The sequence below is a fragment of the Haliotis rubra genome, unplaced genomic scaffold, assembly GCF_003918875.1.
Source record: "Haliotis rubra isolate DU_JTF1 unplaced genomic scaffold, ASM391887v1 Scf25, whole genome shotgun sequence".
Classification (NCBI taxonomy): Eukaryota; Metazoa; Mollusca; class Gastropoda; order Lepetellida; family Haliotidae; genus Haliotis; species Haliotis rubra.
This window is the reverse complement of record NW_025766558.1, coordinates 2,767,071-2,790,691: the sequence shown is the minus strand read 5'-3', so window position 1 is coordinate 2,790,691 and position 23,621 is coordinate 2,767,071. Positions and strand designations below refer to the sequence as shown.

The window sequence follows — 23,621 nt, the reverse complement described above, 5'->3', positions numbered from 1 at the left end:
TGACATTGTTGTCTGTGTCGGTTTCTTACGATGGCTAATGGGACAAAATTTATTAATATTCAAAATTTCACTCAGTAAACATCGTCGGCTCACTTCAGTAACATTTACTAGTCTGGATGAATTGACGGTTAACTTTGATTATAACAGGGAGACTCTATAAGGTTGTAGAGTATCCCTGATTATAACGAGGTCCAACGCGGATAGGTTCACTTAAGAAACGCGTTGACCATGGACAAAAATAAAAAATATAACAAAAACATCAACAACAACAAACAAAAACAGCAAAAACAACGCCACAAGTACATAATCTAAATATAGCATTCGTTCTCATCTGATACAAAGAAGCCATAATCTGATACAGACTTCGCCTGGTGCTGTTTGGTCAGGCAAGAGTTGTCTCCCAATAATCCTGTGACTTCGCTTCTGCGCGAGGCATAAGGCCGGCGATTTTGCTTGCCTTCAGATACTAGAAGATACGCAGATGGCAGCCTTGATTGTGTAACACGTCACAACCGTTACTATCATATCTTCAAAGGGGATATTGTCAACATTACGGGATAGAAAGGTAACAATGCGGTGAAAGCAAGTGTGTAGTGGTCAGATGACGTATTTGTTGGACTGAGTTACAAGTTGTACGGGGTGGTCATCTCGTGACGTATTTAGCATCATAAACATCTTTATTGTCAGCTTTCGTAAAATCAGTCGACAATTTATGAAAGTCGTCTTATGTTGTTTTTCTAACAAATTAATAATTGTTCTGTTTACAGCAGCGTGTTATGTGTAGATAGCGTTCTATTTTCAGTCAGGAAGTGAAATTCCACATCACAGGGAAATAACCTTTGGGAATTCCCAGCTTCTAGGGCTCTACTGTATGCGTTCCTATATTATGGGGGGGTGGGAAATTGTGTTTGTAGAAGTAGTTTGTTTATGGGTTATAATGTTAGGTGGAGGTGTTAAAGGTTCTTGTACATCGAGGTGTTCAGCATTTGTGTCAACAACAATGGCAGCTATCGAAACCGAAAGTAGGTTTCTGAGGAAGAGTCTTGGCAGTTTGCGAAAAACGTGACGCATGGTCTAGCGTGTGGTTGCGTGGGCGTTTCTTTGAAAAGTGACACGTTTTTGCTCTTTGTTAAACAAAGTGATGCATTGTGAAGTTCATATTTGCATAAAGAATATTGGAAGTGTTGGATAGTAGTACCGCCTGTTGCGCTGCCTGGGTGTAACTGCTCAAGGTAACTTCATTATTAGATGCCACACTATACATGATTGAATGACATTAACGTGTCCAATGGAGTATTTCCATGATATTGAAATACTTAAAAACAATTTTTACTTCTTATTTACTTATTATTTTAAGACAGGAAATTAGTATTTTCTAACATAAGCTTTCACTTAATATAACTGACATGTTTCCTCTGTGAAGAGTTACATCCCTTAGTTGTAGCAGAATCTGCTGACTGTGGGTTTCTCCCAGATTAGCCTTGATTATTGTGTTGACTTGTCAGCACCATGCCTATAAGTAGGCATCCCAACAGTGATCCTCTAAGGCATGTAGGCATCCCAACAGTGATCCTATAAGGCATGTAGGCATCACAACAGTGATACTGTCTATGGGTGTGTTTGTATATATTGTCACACTCAGAAATAAAAAGAAGTTGTAATCCATAAAGTTTGTTCTATATTGCACCATATATTTTTCATAATTTGAACAGTCCAAAGGCATTAAATGTAAACATCAACTAAGTATTGTGTTTTATATACACTCTCTGGTCCTGATGTCAGTGAGGTAAAGGTGACATATGCAGAGCCAACAAATTATTGTCATGAACTCAATTGGGAAATATCGCTTTCATGGCTTGTGGTCCACAAAGTTTCCACTATGTGTCCACTGCCAGGTGCATAGCAAGCCAATATTTTCGTGTAAGCCCCATAGGTTGCAAAGCTTTATATTTAGATAGTATTGAGGGCTTGTCCAACCTTTTAGAAAAATGTCTGGGCAACCATTTTTAGCGGTAAAAATCATAGTGTAAGCCCGGGCTTTTTCTTATATTGGAAGCTACGCCCTTGACTACATGTTGTAGTGTTTTGCATTGACATTGGCCGATACTGTCCAGCAACCCAGACATAAAACTTGCTGTATCTCTGTTTCCAGCAACCACAACCCACTGTGGCACCACAACTGTCAGACAGACGTGATGGAGCAGATTCCACAAGTGAAGATCACCAGTCAGATATACTTCCAGAGGTTCCGATATGGGAAGGAGAACCGGGGACCGGGGAGCGAGGAAACACCGGGAAGAGGACTTCATGGAGGTCACAGTAGGTGGAATAATAGGACTTTATGGAGGTCACAGTGGGTGGAATAATAGGACTTCATGGAGGTCACAGTGGGTGGAATAATAGGACTTCATGGAGGTCACAGTGGGTGGAATAATAGGACTTTCATGGAGGTCACAGTAGGTGGAATAATAGGACTTCATGGAGGTCACAGTAGGTGGAATAATAGGACTTCATGGAGGTCACAGTAGGTGGAATAATAGGACTTTATGGAGGTCACAGTGGGTGGAATAATAGGACTTCAAGGAGGTCACAGTGGATGGAATAATAGGACTTCAAGGAGGTCACAGTGGGTGGAATAATAGGACTTCAAGGAGGTCACAGTGGGTGGAATAATAGGACTTCAAGGAGGTCACAGTGGGTGGAATAACAGGATTTCAAGGAGGTCACAGTGGGTGGAACAGCAGGATTTCAACGAGGTCATGTAAGATGGAAGAATAAGACTTCAAGGAAGTCACAGTGGGTGGTATATTAGGATGTTAGATGGAATAATGGATTTCAAGGAGGTCTCAGTGGGTGGAATAAGAGGACTTCAAGGAGGTCTCAGTGGGTGGGATAAGAGGACTTCAAGGAGGTCACAGTGGTGGAATGGAATAAGAGGTTCAGTGGGTAGAATGGAGGTCGGAGGTGGGTGGGAATAACAGAGGACTTCAAGGAGGTCACAGTGGGTGGAATAACAGGATTTCAAGGAGGTCACAGTGGGTGGAATAATAGGACTTCAAGGAGGTCACAGTGGCTGGAATAACAGGATTTCAAGGAGGTCCCAGTGGGTGGAACAACAGGATTTCAACGAGGTCATGTTAGATGGAAGGATAAGACTTCAAGGAAGTCACAGTGGGTGGTATATTAGGATGTTAGATGGAATAATGGATTTCAAGGAGGTCTCAGTGGGTGGAATAAGAGGACTTCAAGGAGGTCTCAGTGGGTGGGATAAGAGGACTTCAAGGAGGCCACGGTGGGTGGAATAATAGTATTTCAAGCTGGTCAGAGAGGGTGGAATAATAAGATTTCAAGGAGGTCAGGTCCCAGTTGGTGGAATAATAGGACTTCAAAGAGGTTACAGTGGGTGGAATAACAGGACTGACTGACTGACTGAGTTTGGTTTTACGCCGCTTTTAGCAATATTCCAGCAACATCACAGCGGGGGACACCAGAAATGGGCTTCACACATTGTGCCCATGTGGGGATTCGAACCCGGTCTTCGGCATGACGAGCCAACGCTTTAACCATTAGGCTACCCCACCGGCCCTGGAATAACAGGATTTCAAGGAGGTCACAGTGGGTGGAATAATAGGGCCTTAAGGAAGTCAGGTCACAGTGTGTGGAATATTAGGACTTCAAAGGAGGTCACAGTGGGTGGAATAATAGGGCCTTAAGGAAGTCAGGTCACAGTGTGTGGAATATTAGGACTTCAAGGAGGTCACAGTGGGTGGAATAATAGGACCGTAAGGAAGTCAGGTCACAGTGTGTGGAATATTAGGACTTCAAGGAGGTCACAGTGGGTGGAATAATAGGACCGTAAGGAAGTCAGGTCACAGTGTGTGGAATATTAGGACTTCAAGGAGGTCAAAGTGGGTGGAATAATAGGACCGTAAGGAAGTCAGGTCACAGTGTGTGGAATATTAGGACTTCAAGGAGGTCACGGTTACTAATTCAAGGAGGTCACGGTTACTAATGGAAATAACACATTTTGCAGCTTACTTTCTCACTGTACCAGTTACAGGGTTGTAGGGTGCCCAGCACAGTGGTGAGTTGTAACTAGTGTCAGCGATTGTATAGACAGCTTTGGGAACAGGTGTGAGGTGTTTGGCGTATATGCAAAGGGACATTACTCTGTTCTCATGACACTTGAATCAGTCTCCTTGTAAGGTGAGGTGAGGTGAACTTGGGTTTTTACGTCGTGCTTGGGAATATTTCGCTCATATGACGACGTGCATGCGTGTGTAAGTGTATGTATGGCTGCTTGTACTAGCCCAGACTTAAGCTGGTTTTATAGTGCTAGCCCACTGAGATACCATGCCGCAGTGAAGCATGAATACCCCACTTAGACATTATACTGACTCCGAGCCGACCAGTTGTACCTATTAATGCCGAGCGCCAGGCAGGGACCAACAAGTACCATATTTTAACGTCTTTTTGGTATGACGAGGTCAGGGATTGAGCCCGCGACTTTCCACTCTCTCCGGGCGGACGCTCTAACCACTACACCATGGTCAGTCTCCTTGTAGGGTATTTGAGGTGAGAATAGGTTCTAAGGGAGTGCTGGGTGCTGAATGTATGGAGTAGTCAGGCCTTCTGATAGCATGTCTATGTACATCAAGTAGCTGTGTGATGATTCATCGATATGCATCGATGCATTGATCCATGGGCCGCCGATACAGTGAATCAATACAAAGTTTTACATTGTTGTATATCCCAATACGATACTTCAAATGGGCCACGATACTTCAAATGGGCCACGATACATTGATGTTTTACTTTGAATATTGCAGAATCCCGATATCTGTCAAGAAAGACTTACTTTTGTTTAATGATTAAAATATATGCATACTTATTTTCCCTTCATAAGTTTCTCAGAAATTCTTGCAGGAACTGTGTCAAACATAGTGCTCACATTTTATTAACATTCACAAAGTCTGTGTTTATACGTAATTATCTCATTTCCGAATGAACATTGAAAAACGCTGGCGGAATTTGACAAAATACCTTCAAGTGGTTTTGTTTTCAAAGTGTTTTATAGTTGGTGTTAGAATTAAAGGTTTTAGTATCCTGATATGTATCGTATCGCCACCCTTGTATTGGGATTCATATCGTATCGCAGCTTCAGTGCACAATACTTTGGCAATATATCATCGTGACTAAAATTATACTATCGTGATGCATCGTATCGCAGGATGTATGCCAATACCAGCACTAACATCAAGACACATAATATTCCTCACTAGGTCCACATGACATGAGTACAGGCTCCCATCTTGTTACTGATGAATCTCAGAATGATGTGGTTGGTAAACAACAGGCATACAAACTCAAATAAGTATACTGCATGTGGTTATCAAGATCTTCCCCGGATCAGCAAGTGACAGGATTGTTATTACTGTGGTTTCAGCTACAGAACATCCCTGAAGGAGCTGTGATGAAGGTTTTCTGTGTCAGGTCTGTTGATGAGCAGTGTCCCCACCCAAACTCTGTGGATGGACACAACTGCAGTGAAGGGGTCTACTGCCATCCCCCTTTCAGGAGACATTGTGGAGAAGAAACACTCAAGTAAGGATAACCTGGTCATAAAGTCTGTGTTGCTCTCTCTCTACTGCTACTTACCAGCTCTGGGTGTTGCATTCTCAGTCACCAGTGTTTCAGTGTGCTTTAGACGGCAGTCTTGCAGACAGAAAAACACTCTGATTGGCCCACTTTCTTGGCAAAAAGTGTTACTGGCACTTTAATGTGGACCAAAATCACACTGCAGGATTGTTTAGGTTGCTGAACAGACCACCATTTAATTGGTCTTCAAAAATTGCTAGTAGACAGGGGCAAACAGACCAACATTAGTGTCAAATTCTGCTTTCTGTGTTTCTCTCGCTCACTTACTCACACTCTATTCTTTCAGGATTCCTTGGCTGCAAATCAACAGAACTAAGAAAGGAGACATGGAGACTGCACTGGGGAATCGCCTGGCTGTGCTTCCACAAAAATATCAAGGTACTTCATCCGAACAATTCTGTTCTCATAAACTTAGTCTCTGGGTTTGTCAGTCAGTGTCTGTAGTTTGTCTGTGTGAGTCTTGTCTGTGTCAGGTGGTTGCCAGGTGCTGATGAAGTCTGTGTATCTGTCTGTCTGTGGCAGGTGGTTGCCAGGCTCTGATGAAGGTGGTTGCCTGATGAAGGTGGTCAGGTGTGTGAAGTCTGTCTGTCTGTGTGGCAGGTGGTTGCCAGGTGCTGATGAAGTCTGTGTATCTGTCTGTCTGTGGCAGGTGGTTGCCAGGTGCTGATGAAGTCTGTGTATCTGTCTGTCTGTGGCAGGTGGTTGCCAGGTGCTGATGAAGTCTGTGTATCTGTCTGTCTGTGGCAGGTGGTTGCCAGGTGCTGATGAAGTCTGTGTATCTGTCTGTCTGTGTCAGGTGGTTGCCAGGTGCTGATGAAGTCTGTGTATCTGTCTGTCTGTGTCAGGTGGTTGCCAGGTGCTGATGAAGTCTGTGCTGATGAATCTGTCTGTCTGTGTCAGGTGGTTGACAGGTGCTGATGAAGTCTGTGTATCTGTCTGTCTGTGTCAGGTGGTTGTCAGGCAGGTGGTTGCCAGGTGCTGATGAAGTCTGTGTATCTGTCTGTCTGTGGCAGGTGGTTGCCAGGCGCTGATGAAGTCTGTGTATCTGTCTGTCTGTGGCAGGTGGTTGCCAGGTGCTGATGAAGTCTGTGTATCTGTCTGTCTGTGTCAGGTGGTTGCCAGGTGCTGATCAAGTCTGTGTATCTGTTGAGGTGGTTGCTGCTGATGAATCTGTATCTGTCTGTCTGTGGCAGGTGGTTGCCAGGTGCTGATGAAGTCTGTGTATCTGTCTGTCTGTGGCAGGTGGTTGCCAGGTGCTGATGAAGTCTGTGTATCTGTCTGTCTGTGGCAGGTGGTTGCCAGGTGCTGATGAAGTCTGTGTATCTGTCTGTTGCCAGGTGCTGATGAAGTCTGTGTATTCTGTCTGGTCTGTGGCAGGTGCTGATGAGTCTGTTTCTGTCTGTCTGCAGGTGGTTATGCTGATGAAGTCTGTGTATCTGTCTGTCTGTGGCAGGTGGTTGCCAGGTGCTGATGGAGTCCGTGTATCTATCTGTCTGTCTGTCTGTGGCAGGTTGTTGCCAGCCACTGATGAAGTCTGTGTATCTATCTGTCTGTCTGTCTGTCTGTCTGTGTCAGGTAGTTGCCAGGCACTGATGAAGTTTGTGTATCTGTCTGTCTGTCTGTGATAGGTGGTTGCCAAGCTGATGAAGTCTGTATTTCTGTCTGTTTGTCTGTGACAGGTGCTGATGAAGTCTGTGTATCGTCTTGCCTGGTGGTTGCTGATGAAGTCTGTGTATCTGTCTGTGTGTCTGTCTGTGTCAGGTGGTTGCCAGGCGCTGATGAAGTCTGTGTATCTGTCTGTCTGTCTGTGACAGGTGGTTGCCAAGCGCTGATGAAGCCTGTGTATCTGTCTGTCTGTCTGTGACAGGTGGTTGCCAGGCACTGATGAAGTCTGTGTATCTGTCTGTGTGTCTGTCTGTCTGTGGCAGGTGGTTGCCAGGCGCTGATGAAGTCTGTGTCAGGTGGTTGCCAGGCGCTGATGAAGTCTGTTCATCTGTCTGTCTGTCTGTTGGTGGCAGGTGGTTGCCAAGTGCTGATGAAGTCTGTGTATCTGTATGTCTCTCTGTGGCAGGTGGTTGCCAGGCACTGATGAAGTCTGTGTATCTGTCTCTCTGTGTCAGGTGGTTGCCAGGCACTGATGAAGTCTGTGTATCTGTCTGTCTGTCTGTTGGTGGCAGGTGGTTGCCAAATGCTGATGAAGTCTGTGTATCTGTCTGTCTGTGTCAGGTGGTTGCCAGGCACTGATGAAGTCTGTGTATCCGTCTGTCTGTTTGTTGGTGGCAGGTGGTTGCCAGCCGCTGATGAAGTCTGTGTATCTGTATGTCTGTCTGTGGCAGGTGGTTGCCAAGCGCTGATGGAGTCTCTCAGACAAAGTGTCAAGATGGACACCAACCAGGTCTACCTTTGTGTGCATGTGTCCTGGGCCAACCACCCAGGTATCTTCGATGTCTCCAGGCTCATAAAGAATGAAGGTAACTTTCAAATCAGAAATCTGATAACTCACCCCTGGTGCAGAGTCCAAAAATACCCAATGCTCATTGGAGAAGTGAATTTTGAACTTCCAGTAATGGACCAGTGGCAGATGCCAAATACTGGGAGCATTCAACTCTACTGGAACAAAATATTGAATGTCCTGCCAGTCCAGTGAACCATAGATATATGACTGGAAGAAAACATGCACATCACTGATATCATTGCTGCGATATCGCAGTCAGGCCTAGTCAGTGTTAGCAAGGAGCCCTGGTTAAAGAATTTATAGGATAAATATGATAGTGACAAGACGGAAACATGGAAGCTGGAGTGGAATGTGTTAATGGTTTTGTTTTCTACCCCCAGATAAATGTTCCAGATTGAGGATTGATGAACTTTCTCACACTTCTGTCACAGTGGATGGAGGGAGAATCCTCATCCTGATGGCCGAGGACAGTCCAGCCTTAGAGCCAGGTGAGTGTGTGTGATATATGTATGTCCAGCCTTAGAGCCAGGTGGGTGTGTGTGATATATGTATGTCCAGCCATAGAGCCAGGTGGGTGTGTGTGATATATGTATGTCCAGCCTTAGAGCCAGGTGGGTGTGTGTACGAGGTGATATATGTATGTCCAGCCATAGAGCCAGGTGAGTGTGTGTGATATATGTATGTCCAGCCATAGAGCCAGGTGGGGTGTAATGCAGGTGATATATGTATGTCCAGCCATAGAGCCCAGGTGGGTGTATATGAGATGATATATGAATGTCCAGCCTTAGAGCCAGGTGGGTGTGTGTGATATATGTATGTCAGCCATAGAGCCAGGTGAGTGTGTGTGATATATGTATGTCCAGCCATAGAGCCAGGTGGGTGTGTGTGTGATATATGTATGTCAGCCATAGAGCCAGGTGGGTGTGTAATGAGGTGATATATGTATGTCCAGCCATAGAGCCAGGTGAGTGTGTGTGATATATGTATGTCCAGCCATAGAGCCAGGTGGGTGTGTGCGAGGTGATATATGTATGTCCAGCCATAGAGCCAGGTGGTGTGTGTGCAGGTGATATATGTATGTCCAGCCATAGAGCCAGGTGGGGTGTGTCAATGCAGGTGATATATGTATGTCCAGCCATAGAGCCAGGTGAGTGTGTGTGATATATGTATGTCCAGCCATAGAGCCAGGTGGGTGTGTACGAGGTGATATATGTATGTCCAGCCATAGAGCCAGGTGAGTGTGTACGAGGTGATATATGTATGTCCAGCCATAGAGCCAGGTAGGGGTGTGTACAAGGTGATATATGTATGTCCAGCCATAGAGCCAGGTGGTGTGTGTACGAGGTGATATATGTATGTCCAGCCATAGAGCCAGGTGGGTGTGTACGAGGTGATATATGTATGTCCAGCCTTAGAGCCAGGTGAGTGTGTGTGATATATGTGTGTCCAACCTTTGAACCAGGTGGGTGTGTATGAGGTGATATATGTATGTCCAGCCTTAGAGCCAGGTGTGTGTGTACGAGGTGATATATGTATGTCCAGCCATAGAGCCAGGTGTGTGTGTGTGATATATGTATGTCCACCCTTAGAGCCAGGTGGGTGTGTGTGATATATGTATGTCCAGCCATAGAGCCAGGTGAGTGTGTATGAGGTGATATATTTATGTCCAGCCATAGAACCAGGTGGGTGTGTACGAGGTGATATATGTATGTCCAGCCATAGAGCCAGGTGGGTGTGTACGAGGTGATATATGTATGTCAGCCATAGAGCCAGGTGGGTGTGTATGAGATGATATATGTATGTCCAGCCATAGAGCCAGGTGGGTGTGTACGAGGTGATATATGTATGTCCAGCCAAAGAGCCAGGTGTGTGTGTGTGTGATATATGTATGTCCAGCCATAGAGCCAGGTGGGTGTGTGTGATATATGTATGTCCAGCCATAGAGCCAGGTGGGTGTGTATGAGGTGATATATGTATGTCCAGCCATAGAGCCAGGTGGGTGTGTACGCAGTGATATATGTATGTCCAGCCATAGAGCCAGGTGGGTGTGTACGAGGTGATATATGTATGTCCAGCCATAGAGCCAGGTGGGTGTGTACGAGGTGATATATGTATGTCCAGCCATAGAGCCAGGTGGGTGTGTACGAGGTGATATATGAATGTCCAGCCATAGAGCCAGGTGAGTGTGTATGAGGTGATATATGTATGTCCAGCCATAGAGCCAGGTGGGTGTGTATGAGGTGATATATGTATGTCCAACCATAGAGCCAGGTGAGTGTGTGTGCAGAGGTGATATATGTATGTCCAACCATAGAGCCAGGTGGGTGTGTACGAGGTGATATATGTATGTCCAGCCATAGAGCCAGGTGGGTGTATACGAGATGATATATGTATGTCCAGCCATAGAGCCAGGTGAGTGTGTATGAGGTGATATATGAATGTCCAGCCATAGAGCCAGGTGAGTGTGTATGAGGTGATATATGTATGTCCAGCCATAGAGCCAGGTGGGTGTGTATGAGGTGATATATGTATGTCCAACCATAGAGCCAGGTGAGTGTGTGAGGTGATATATGTATGTCAACCATAGAGCCAGGTGGGTGTGTACGAGGTGATATATGTATGTCCAGCCATAGAGCCAGGTGGGTGTGTACGAGGTGATATATGTATGTCCAGCCATAGAGCCAGGTGAGTGTGTATGAGGTGATATATGAATGTCCAGCCATAGAGCCAGGTGGGTGTGTACGAGGTGATATATGTATGTCCAGCCATAGAGCCAGGTGAGGTGTGTGTGATATATGTATGTCCAGCCATAGAGCCAGGTGGGTGTGTACGAGGTGATATATGTATGTCCAGCCATAGAGCCAGGTTGGTGTGTAAGAGGTGATGTATGTATGTCCAGCCTTAGAGCCAGGTGGGTGTGTATGAGGTGATATATGAATGTCCAGCCATAGAGCCAGGTGGGTGTGTGCGGGGTGATATATGTATGTCCAGCCATAGAGCCAGGTGGAGGTGTATCTGAGATGATATATGTATGTCCAGCCATAGAGAGCCAGGTGAGTGTGTGCATGAGGTGATATATGTATGTCCAGCCATAGAGCCAGGTGAGTGTGTATGAGGGTGATATATGTATGTCTAACCATAGAGCCAGGTGGGTGTGTGCGAGGTGATATATGTATATGTCCAGCCTTAGAGCCAGGAGGTGTGTGCAGGTGATATATGTATGTCAGCCATAGAGCCAGGTGGGTGTGTGCAGGTGATATATGTATGTCCAGCCTTAGAGCCAGGTGGGTGTGTGCAAGGTGATATATGTATGTCCATGATAGAGCCAGGTGGGTGTGTATGCAGGTGATATATGTATGTCCAGCCAAAGAGCCAGGTGTGTGTGTGTGTGATATATGTATGTCCAGCCATAGAGCCAGGTGGGTGTGTGAGGTGATATATGTATGTCCAGCCATAGAGCCAGGTGGGTGTGTACGAGGTGATATATGTATGTCCAGCCATAGAGCCAGGTGGGTGTGTACGAGGTGATATATGTATGTCCAGCCATAGAGCCAGGTGGGTGTGTACGAGGTGATATATGTATGTCCAGCCATAGAGCCAGGTGGGTGTGTATGAGGTGATATATGAATGTCCAGCCATAGAGCCAGGTGAGTGTGTATGAGGTGATATATATGCATGTCCAGCCATAGAGCCAGGTTGGTGTGTGTGTATTGATATATGTATGTCCAACCATAGAGCCAGGTGGGTGTGTATGAGGTGATATATGTATGTCCAGCCATAGAGCCAGGTGGGTGTGTACGAGGTGATATATGTATGTCCAGCCATAGAGCCAGGTGGGTGTATACGAGATGATATATGTATGTCCAGCCATAGAGCCAGGTGAGTGTGTATGAGGTGATATATGAATGTCCAGCCATAGAGCCAGGTGGGTGTGTATGCACGGTGATATATGTATGTCCAGCCATAGAGCCAGGTGGGTGTGTGCAGGTGATATATGTATGTCCAGCCATAGAGCCAGGTGAGTGTGTGTGTGATATATGTATGTCCAGCCATAGAGCCAGGTGGGTGTGTATGAGGTGATATATGTATGTCCAGCCATAGAGCCAGGTGGGTGTGTATGAGGTGATATATGAATGTCCAGCCATAGAGCCAGGTGAGTGTGTATGAGGTGATATATGTATGTCCAACCATAGAGCCAGGTGGGTGTGTACGAGGTGATATATGTATGTCCAGCCATAGAGCCAGGTGGGTGTATACGAGATGATATATGTATGTCCAGCCATAGAGCCAGGTGAGTGTGTATGAGGGTGATATATGTATGTCCAGCCATAGAGCCAGGTGAGTGTGTATGAGGTGATATATGTATGTCCAGCCATAGAGCCAGGTGGGTGTGTGTGACAGAGGTGATATATGTATGTCCAGCCATAGAGCCAGGTGAGTGTGTACGAGGTGATATATGTATGTCCAGCCATAGAGCCAGGTGGGTGTGTACGAGGTGATATATGTATGTCCAGCCATAGAGCCAGGTGTGTGTGTGTGATATATGTATGTCCAGCCATAGAGCCAGGTGGGTGTGTATGAGGTGATATATGTATGTCCAGCCATAGAGCCAGGTGAGTGTGTATGAGGTGATATATGTATGTCCAGCCATAGAGCCAGGTGAGTGTGTATGAGGTGATATATGTATGTCCAACCATAGAGCCAGGTGTGTGTGAACGAGGTGATATATGTATGTCCAGCCATAGAGCCAGGTGGGTGTATCACGAGATGATATATGTATGTCAGCCATAGAGCCAGCCAGGTGATGTATGTCCATGCATAGAGCCAGGTGGGTGTATGAGGTGATATATGTATGTCCAGCCATAGAGCCAGGTGGGTGTGTATGAGGTGATATATGTATGTCCAGCCATAGAGCCAGGTGGGTGTGTGCAGGGTGATATATGTATGTCCAGCCATAGAGCCAGGTGGTGTCCAGCCATAGAGCCAGGTGGGTGTGTATGAGGTGATATATGTATGTCCAGCCATAGAGCCAGGTGCCAGGTGAGTGTGTATGAGGTGTGTATGTCCAGCCATAAGAAGGTGGGTGTGTGCAGGGTGATATATGTATGTCCAGCCATAGAGCCAGGTGGGTGGTGGGTGTAATAAATGTCAGCCATAGAGCCACAGGGTGATATATGTATGTCCAGCCATAGAGCCAGGTGAGTGTGTGCAGGGTGATATATGTATGTCCAGCCATAGAGCCAGGTGGGTGTGTCTGAGGTGATATATGTATGTCCAGCCATAGAGCCAGGTGGGTGTGTGCGAGGGTGATATATGTATGTCCAGCCATAGAGCCAGGTGGGTGTGTGCGAGGTGATATATGTATGTCCAGCCATAGAGCCAGGTGGGTGTGTGCACAGGTGAGGTGATATATGTATGTCAGCCATAGAGCCAGGTGGGTGTGTGAGGTGATATATGTATGTCCAGCCATAGAGCCAGGTGGGTGTGTGCGAGGTGATATATGTATGTCCAGCCATAGAGCCAGGTGAGGTGTGTCTGAGGTGATATATGTATGTCCAGCCATAGAGCCAGGTGGGTGTGTAACGAGGGGTGATATATGTATGTCCAGCCATAGAGCCAGGTGGGTGTGTGCGGTGATATATGTATGTCAGCCATAGAGCCAGGTGGGTGTGTGCAGGTGATATATGTATGTCAGCCATAGAGCCAGGTGGGTGTGTGCGAGGGTGATATATGTATGTCCAGCCATAGAGCCAGGTGGGTGTAATGCGGTGATATATGTATGTCCAGCCATAGAGCCCAATTGATATATGTATGTCCAGCCATAGAGCCAGGTGGGTGTTGATATATGTATGTCCAGCCAATGCGAGGGTGATATATGTATGTCCAGCCATAGAGCCAGGTGGGGTTTACGAGGTGATATATGTATGTCCAGCCATAGAGCCAGGTGGGTGTGTGTGATATATGTATGTCCAGCCATAGAGCCAGGTGGGTGTGTACGAGGTGATATATGTATGTCCAGCCATAGAGCCAGGTGGGTGTGTACATGGTGATATATGTCTGTGGAGCCTATTCCTTCTGATCCATCAGTGTTTCTAGGTGTTACATTCTGATCCATCAATGTTTCTGGGTGTTACATTCTGATCCATTAATGTTTCTGGGTGTTACATTCTGATCCATCAATGTTTCTGGGTGTAACATTCTGATCCTTCAATGTTTCTGGATGTTACATTCTGATCCATCAATGTTTCTGGGTGTAACATTCTGATCCTTCAATGTTTCTGGATGTTACATTCTGATCCATCAATGTTTCTGGATGTTACATTCTGATCCATCAATGTTTCATTTTGTTTTCAGAGACGATTCAGGTGAAGATAGAGGAGGTGGATGCAGACAAAAGAATTACATGGACTTCAGATACATTCATGCCCGTTAAGGAAGATATTCGTTATAAGGTAGATTCAAGAGGCCATTACATCATTTAATCATGTGCGAGTGAGTGGGTGAGTGGGTGCGTGGGTGGGTGCAACATGGCAGGCAAAAAAGATTGACTTTCAAACATTTTCATCACTTATCTTGCTTGTGACAAGCAGGAGTGGACGTGTCACATTGCGACACTGAGACCTTGTAACTGACTGTCAGTTTGACATGTTAAAGTCTGCATCATGCATCATAAACAATAGGAAAGTGAGTTCCATGTCACATCAGCAGTATTTCAGCCAAATTGTGACGAAACAAGTTATAAATTCATAGTACATACAGTTAAATTATGAAAACCTGCAAACGAAGTATAATAAATAGTAAAGAATAATGACTGTTTGAAATACACAATGCCATTGACTGTTTGTACGACAAGAATTCTTTGTAACATGTGTTACATTTGTTCCTTTCTAACATTAACGGCATTGTGTATTCATAGCTTTCAGTTGTGGAAACTGTGCCTATTTATAATTATCAGAGGGGTACACAAAGTCTGTGGTCAAGACTACCAGTTGTTTGACTTCCATTTTGTGGAAGCTGCACTGGCAAAATGTGTTTTGGCAATCAGGTACAGGACTGTTATACATGACTCTGGAATAAATCCTTGTCAGGTTCTTTGTCAACATCAATGAAAAGACATGAGGTAATTGAAAAGAAAGGTGAGCTTCAGTACCTGTAGTACCCTTGTTCTTCCTTTTCTTTCAGCATGTGATTGCCTACCATGTGCCCAGATACAAAGACCGGCAGATACTGGAGCCAGTCCGTGTGAATGTGGTGATCCGCTGCGATCAGACGAATACTGACGACAAGAAGGAGATTCTCTACAAACCTCTTCCAGGTATATGGTTGATGGTGCTCTCGTCATCAGCAATATGAAGGATTTTACTTCAAACTCCGACTCTAGGGGTCCAGAGGATCCATGATTACAAATTTCAAGGGTCCTTCCTGAAATTAGGAAGTAATGAAATGGTCTCCTGTGAAGTAACGAAATGGTCTCCTGTGAAGTAACGAAATGGTCTCCTGTGAAGTAATGAAATGGTCTCCTGTGAAGTAACGAAATGGTCTCCTGCAAAGTAACGAAATGATTGGACTCCAGATCCAGAATTTGGCCCAGTGAAGTTTTTTCATCCCATTCTGTTTTTTTCTGCTTCTGTTTTATACATTATGTGTACAGGATGCATATATATATGCATCATGTAAAACCTTGAATATGCATCCCCGGTCATCCAGCATGCTATATCTATTATACCCTGGTCCCATCCTCGGTCATCCAGCATGCTATATCTATTATACCCTGGTCCCATCCCTGGTCACCCAGCATGCTATATCTATTATACCCTGGTCCCATCCTCTGTCATCCAGCATGCTATATCTATTATACCCTGGTCCCATCCTCTGTCATCCAGGTCATCCAGCATGCTATATCTATCCTCTGTCATATGCTATATCTATTATGGTCCCATCCTCGGTCATCCAGCATGCTATATCTATTATATGGTCCTATCCTATATCCCCTGGTCCATCCTCGGTCATCCAGCATGCTATATCTATTATACCCTGGTCCCATCCTCGGTCATCCAGCATGCTATATCCCTGGTGCATATCCTCTGTCATCCAGCATGCTATCATCCCATCCTGCATGTATATCTATTATACCCTGGTCCCAGCATGCTATATCTATTATACCCTGGTCCAGCATGCCTATTATACCATCCTGGTCATCATCAGCATGCTATATCTATTATACCCTGGTCCCATCCTCGGTCATCCAGCATGCTATATCTATTATACCCTGGTCCCATCCTCTGTCATCCAGCATGCTATATCTATTATACCCTGGTCCCATCCTCGGTCATCCAGCATGCTATATCTATTATACCCTGGTCCCATCCTCGGTCATCCAGCATGCTATATCTATTATACCCTGGTCCCATCCTCTGTCATCCAGCATGCTATATCTATTATACCCTGGTCCCATCCCATCCTCTGTCATCCAGCATGCTATATCTATTATACCCTGGTCCCATCCTCGGTCATCCAGCATGCTATATCATATTATACCCCTGGTCCCATCCTATTATACCCGGTCATCCAGCATGCTATATCTATTATACCCTGGTCCCATCCTCGGTCATCCAGCATCAGCATGCTATATCTATTATATATCTATTATATCCTCTGTCTCCAGGTCCCATCCCTCGGTCATCCAGCATGCTATATCTATTATACCCTCATCTGTCCATGCATATATCTATTATACCTCTGTCATCCAGCATGCTATATCTATTATATCCCACTCTGTCATCCAGCATGCTATATCTATTATACCCTGGTCCCATCCTCGGTCATCCAGCATGCTATATCTATTATACCCCCTGGTCATCCAGCATGCTATATCCCTGGTCATCCTCTGTCATCCAGCATGCTATATCTATTATACCCTGGTCCCATCCTCTGTCATCTGCATGCTATATCTATTATCCCATCCCATCGGTCATCCAGCATGCTATATCTATTATACCCTGGTCCCATCCTCGGTCATCCAGCATGCTATATCTATTATACCCTGGTCCCATCCTCGGTCATCCAGCATGCTATATCTATTATACCCTGGTCCCATCCAGTCATCCAGCATGCTATATCTATTATACCCTGGTCATCCAGCATGCTATATCTATTATACCCTGGTCCCATCCTCGGTCATCCATGCTATATCTATTATATGTCCCATCCTCGGTCATATGCTATATCTATTACCCTGGTCCCCTCGGTCATCATGCTATATCTATTATACCCTGGTGATGCTATATCTATTATACCCTGGTCCCATCCTCGGTCATCCAGCATGCTATATCTATTATACCCTGGTCCCATCCTCGGTCATCCAGCATGCTATATCTATTATACCCTGGTCCCATCCTCGGTCATCCAGCATGCTATATCTATTTGGTCATACCCTGGTCCCATCCTCGGGGACCAAATTGAAGACTTCGCTCTCAAGTTTGGAACTCGAGAAAAAGCGTCTACAGCAGCGTCCACCATTTTGGTTTGTTTATCCTTACAATGAGTACCGGTACCAATCTATTTTTTTTATTCATATCGTTTAAAAGTCACGCAAATGCAATGATATGACCAATAAACATTCTGAAACTATTAATGTATAATAATATAAAGGAAATACAAATGTTACTAGTAGTTTTGACTACATCACGAAAATTACCGATCGTATTGGGTGAACCGGTTTGTGAAAAGTGTACCGCAATATATCGTATTGTGAAGTTCGAATTGCAATATACCGGTTAACCGGTGTTATTGCCTACCCCTAGTTACAAAACAGGATTCTGGGATATAACTGTGTGGTGGTTGTAAAAAGGGACTGGGCCCTGTTTCACAAAGCTCTTGTAGGCCTAAGATCTTGTAACCTTTCTCGTAGCATTTGTACTTCCTATGTTACAGTATATGACAGAGGCCCAGTTAAGCTGCATATCCGGGTAAAATACGCATAGAAAATTTCCAATTACGCATTGAAAAAATAATTGTTGCCTACCAATTACGCATTTAAAATTATAGATACGCAAAAAGTTTAAAACAAATGCGTACAGAATATATTTATAAAAATCGCTTGCGTAATGAAAAAGACATCTATTGCTATCAAGTTGTACTGTTAGTATAGGACAAGTGTTGTACTGTCAGTATAGGATGAGTGATTTTTTATGAAATCATTTCCATTATATTAAAGTTGGTTTTGATTAGGTATGACATAAGGCAGAACATACCTGCTTAGTAAACTTACTCAATGACATATACTTAGGTGAGTAAAATGACTGAAATACGCACATATTTGAAAGCAGTGGGTAACGGAAAATGAAATACTCACTCAACATTCATAATACCCACTCCTAAAAAATACAGTGGGTACAGTACCCACATGAGCTAAATCTTATGTGGAGCTCTGATATGAGGTACGAATGCTATGAGAAAGGTTACGAGATCTTAGGGTTATGAGAGCTTTGTGAAACAGGGCCCTGGATGGTCATCTTCATTTCATGCTCAGAATATCAATCACTGGATTGGCAGAAAGGATTATTGACAAGCCTGTTGTAGAGGCCAAATGATCAGTAAATATTTTATGAGTGCATTATGCGATTTCTCAGCAACCAAGGGAGGTCACTCTGATTCAGTTGTGTAGAATGTAGTGTCACATGCATGGAAAGATAGGATTGGAATAATGCTGAATGTTAAAAACAAACACAAAATAATGCATTGCTAATTATCATTATCACTAAGGATACTATGAGTAACCCTCAAATTCAGAGACTGAGAGAGGTGGGTGGTGGAGGTGCCTAGTGGATACAGAATCATACCGAAGACCCAGGTTCGATTCCCCACTTGGGCACAATGTGGGAAACCCATATCAGGTGTCCCCCGTCCTGGTATTGCTGGAATATTGCTAAAAGCAATGTAAACCTAAACTCACTCACTCACTCAAACAGGCATTGTCATCTACACCAGTGGATTATGTTGAACAATATTTCCAACATTATGTCATATTATTGTCACTGATGTTTATCCAAAATGTTTATATTTTGACAGATATTGTGGCCTTGAACAGGGGAAAGAGAAAACCTAGTGTGGCAGAGAAATATGGACACAAAGGTAAGAGCTGTTCTTTTTAATTAGTTTTGAAAAGACAGTAGCCAAGCAGTGTAATTCCATCATCCAGACTGGCGACCATGGTGAGGTAGGTGTATGTATGAACGCCAGGAACGTGATTAACAGGTTCTACTTTTGTACCCATGTGCAGACGTGAACCACATCATCAGATGATGTGAGGGTCACGCTGACCCCACAGATGTTGGAGTCTCTGAATGTCAAGCGAGCTTTTTGTCATGAACATTCCCAGAACTTCTCAGAACTTCTCAGAACTCAGTGATGCCCATGCCCATACTCCTAGAGCTCAAAGTCTGATTTTCAATATGGCCTCCACAGAAAACTATTTATGGCCTCTTCTCCTCTTTTCCTGCTCAAACTGAACTGCTCGTAGTTTGCTTTATGATTTCATATTTTGGTCATATGTGCCAGATTTCACGGACCTTTGACGCACTACTGGAAAATATCAATGTCATGTAATTACTCTCTCTGAAGATTTACGAGTTGAAACTTTGTCTAATGGACATTTTAACACGCTGATCTGAACCAATGGATAGTTACCAGTAGTCACTTGTTTCATATTTGTTAATTTGTGTCAGTATCTAAAATGTGCGTTTGCTGCCTCTGTTGACTACATCCACAGGTGAGTTCCAGTATATACAATAATCATCTTCTGCATTTCAGTGTTGAAGGTAACAGATCAGCGATCGTCAAGGAAGAGTTACGCAACAAGATTAAGTCTGGTATGTGATCGCGTGATTATGTTCAGATACAGGTAACGCTTACAAATATTGAACTTGCTTGGTTCAAACTTCTGTGCTTCTGCAACAGCTACTACCGTACTGTCTTACAGCTGCCTTCATGTCGGCCATGTTTTACTTTAGTCATGGTCATCTTTACTGCAAAGTCTTTCAAAGTCTATTGCTGTAACAGGGACTGTGAAATACAAAAATAATCATAAAAGGAACTTAAACAGGAAGGAGCTGAAATTTAGAGATCCCATTAACGGTGGCGTTAGAAGTTGAGAGGGTCCATTGATGTTTTCACAATAATTTATTCATGGAAGTGTTCAATAGTCGTAATTCAAGGATCCCTGAAAAGCAACAGAATGTTCTCATATCTTTTAATTTTACCGTACAAAGAATTGATTGACCCAATTACCAGTAAAAGATGTCTTATTTGGATTATTGTCCAGCAGGTGGAGCTGCTGACCTTCATTGCCAACCCAGAACAGCCCTTCCTCCGTCCACAACAAATGTTCCTTCTGTGAACCATTCTTTCTTTGAGAACCATGGGAATGACCCCCTCACAGATGACAACGGACTTGGCTCTAGCAATGACTTTCTCAGTGATGACCTCGCAGCCTTCACACCTCAACAAGCACCTGTTAGTCAGAAGGTGGCTAGGTTATACCAGGCTCCTCAGCTAATGGAGACTGACCACATCCCAGCACCAGACGTTCAACCTCTTATGCGTATTTCACTATCCAAAGACCCAGGTGGTAGCTCAAGACAGTTTGTTTTTATTGGTGATGGGACTTCATCCAGTTCCACTGACACGGAGAATCATAACTTGCCACAGTCAGTGGTAGAGTTAGCGTCTTCTCAACATTCAGTTCCAGACGATGGATTATCAACACTATCAACAAATTCTGCAGCATGTGATACGCTGACAATGATGGAGAGATATATGCAGAATCAACAGCATAATCAGGCAGGTGATTCCAACAGTGTCAAGATGGAGGACATGCTCTCTACAGGAGCAACAACAGATGGTTTCCATGTGCAGATGTCAGAACAGAACGGGGTGGAGCTCTCAGATGGAAATCCAGATTTCCAAATGTTGACGTCAGGAGGACAAGATCCAGTGGAGTCCTCGCCCAGAAATCCAGATTTCCAAATACATGCCCTTGAACCAAATAATCTGACATCTTCTCCAGAAAATTATGGCTTCACACAGCCAGGACAGGGTGGCATGGAATCCTCACAAGGAATTTCAGGTTTACAAATACAAAATACTCTGTCAAAGTCAAGTGGAAATCCAGAACAGAATGGTGGGCTTGAGGCTCCCCCAATAGCAAGCCAACTGCCTTCTTTGCCTGTTAATGAGATATTTTCATTGGACACTGCTAATTTGGAAAATATTTTCTTTGAAGGGAATGTCTTCCAGGAATTCTTTCAGGGTGAGCCAAACCAGAGTAGTTCTGACAAAGATGACCCCATCTGACTGTGGCAGGGTGAACAGAGGTATTAAAGAGGTCAAGAGAATCCTTCAGCATGACCTTATTAGGTCACATCCAGTTAATCCAGGAGCCCAAGCTCACTGACAGTTATGGTCAGGAATGTCTGCTGTTACTGTATATATATACATTGGTTCATCTGGACTTTGTTTATGCTGACAGGTTGGCAATGTTTGTCTGTCTACAGTGGTGACTTGACATTGGTTATAAACTAAGGGGGCATTCATATTTGACCCCCCTACCTCCCCAGAACAAAATGGGTGGACTTCCCCACACACACACACCCTCCCTAAAATCATCATGACCCCCCATAGCCATATATTATGAATGGTCCCTCATTAACAATCTTGTAGAAGGAATGTTGCTTTTGAGGAATTGCTTGTTGTAATTGTCCTCATTTCATGATATTGTTTGAATGATGTTTACCAGGAGCTGATCTAGACCTGTTTGTAAATGTCAGCAGCTTCGTGACCTCAGCAATAGAAATCATCATCCACAGCAAAAAACAAAAAACACTGAGAACATTTATGTAACGTGGTTGACAGCTGAGCATGACTTGAGTGAGGGATACCCAAAGGCTTTCAGCAGTGAACTCGGCAACGGAACTTATCACTTGTTTGTTATACTTTGATAGAGAGCACCCAACCTGTGACTGTGTCCTACAGTGCCAAAATAGGGCACAGTTGCTACATATTTGTCTAAAATGGACTAAAATAAACTTTATAAACTGGTTTGATGGTCACTTGAGGACTAAAAGCATGTCAAATAGGATATATCGAAAATCGTGTGGTGTAATTTTGTGTTTCAATCAGTAAACAGACGTAGGCTTAGATGGTTGTTGTGAATTATGTTTTACGACTTCCACTGCTTGACAGTCAGGCCATTCCATGTGTGTTAGCATAATATATGAATATCTCAGATCTTGCTCAGAAATGTGAGTAGATTCAGTTTTACAAAATTCCCACAAGAAAGTGATTTTTATGATTCACATATTCATGAATGAAAAGGAATACGGTGTGAAGTCATCTTTTATGCTTACAATACGTTATTGTTTTGTTATTTGTTTTTGTTTTGTGGGTTTGCCAGTTATGACAGCCGCAGCCCCTGTTTGTTAACATTGTGTATCTCAACATGAATGCTGATATATTGCTCTGTGTGACTGACCATATTACACAAGTGGATGTGGATCTATTTCTTCTTGATAAAGTCAGTTGTTTCTAACTTTAAGCAACAGTTTTTTTCTGTTGTTTGATATTTGTACTAAGTTCACAAACTGATGATGGTATAGGGGAGATAACTCTGACTGGGTCTTAGTATTCTGGTCTGAAAAATACTAGTAGTTAAAAGTGAGAAGAAATCACAATTAGGGATGGATGAGGTCATACGAGAACAGACAGACAACAAAATACAATACCTGTCGAGGAATGGAATAGGAAAAAGGAAATGTAATTTCGGAGGGCCCTGTACAAACTGTATGTGTCTTTTCTTGTTGAAACAATGGATGAAATGGTCAAGAATTTGGGAATGGTTGTACAAAATATTATGGTCAGAACCATATTTTATTTTTAGTCCATCCTATAACAGTATATTATAATTAACTGTTCCCTTTAGTGTTTTTAATTGGTTTTTATAAATATGTTTGGGTTACGATTTCGCTGGCTGCAGGAAATAAATGTCAGTTGAATTAAGTATATCTCAAATTATTTTAATTGCACTCTCCATGACAGTATGTTTAAATGTTTGTACACGATCTCGGCCATCATTGCACTGAATGATATTTGTTCAGTTTTATGTATCTAACCATATATTTACACTAAACAAATATAGTTTGCGAGAGCATTTCTTTCTTCTCTGTTTCTTATTTCAACCACAGACATCATGTTTTGAGAGAGAAATTCTGTAAACCAACAACTTGTGATAAAATAAAGAAAGGTTGATGTATATCTTTGTGTTTAATCATTGAATTAGATGGTGCAAGAACATGGTAACATGGTGCAAATGTTAATACCCTGTTATGACCCTTTTAAGCTGTTTAAGATTTGTTCCTGTTGTGTGTGTAATACAGTAGTGTGATTGTCTTCAGCTGCCAGGATATGTTTAATATTTCAACACAGTAGTTGTTTGCCTGTACACTGTTTTAGT

At 43.7% G+C, this 23,621-nt stretch overlaps 1 protein-coding gene across 3 annotated transcripts; it reads left to right on the top strand.

The window, feature by feature from the left end:
* Positions 1-396: 396 nt before the first annotated feature.
* On the top strand, positions 397-23,420 carry LOC124279434. Of its 3 annotated transcripts, none has more exons than XM_046715261.1 (11): positions 397-565; positions 2,153-2,319; positions 5,447-5,604; positions 5,945-6,036; positions 7,995-8,129; positions 8,494-8,601; positions 14,468-14,565; positions 15,296-15,428; positions 19,184-19,246; positions 19,925-19,983; positions 20,439-23,420. In XM_046715261.1, the coding sequence occupies exons 2-11, from the start codon at positions 2,254-2,256 to the stop codon at positions 20,508-20,510; spliced, it is 984 nt and encodes a 327-aa protein (XP_046571217.1). In that variant the 5' UTR covers positions 397-565; positions 2,153-2,253; the 3' UTR covers positions 20,511-23,420. The 3 variants fall into 3 exon arrangements, with proteins under 3 accessions (XP_046571217.1, XP_046571215.1, XP_046571216.1); XM_046715259.1 differs by having other exon boundaries at positions 20,436-23,420; XM_046715260.1 differs by lacking the exon at positions 397-565 and adding an exon at positions 941-1,232 and having other exon boundaries at positions 20,436-23,420.
* Positions 23,421-23,621: the final 201 nt, after the last annotated feature.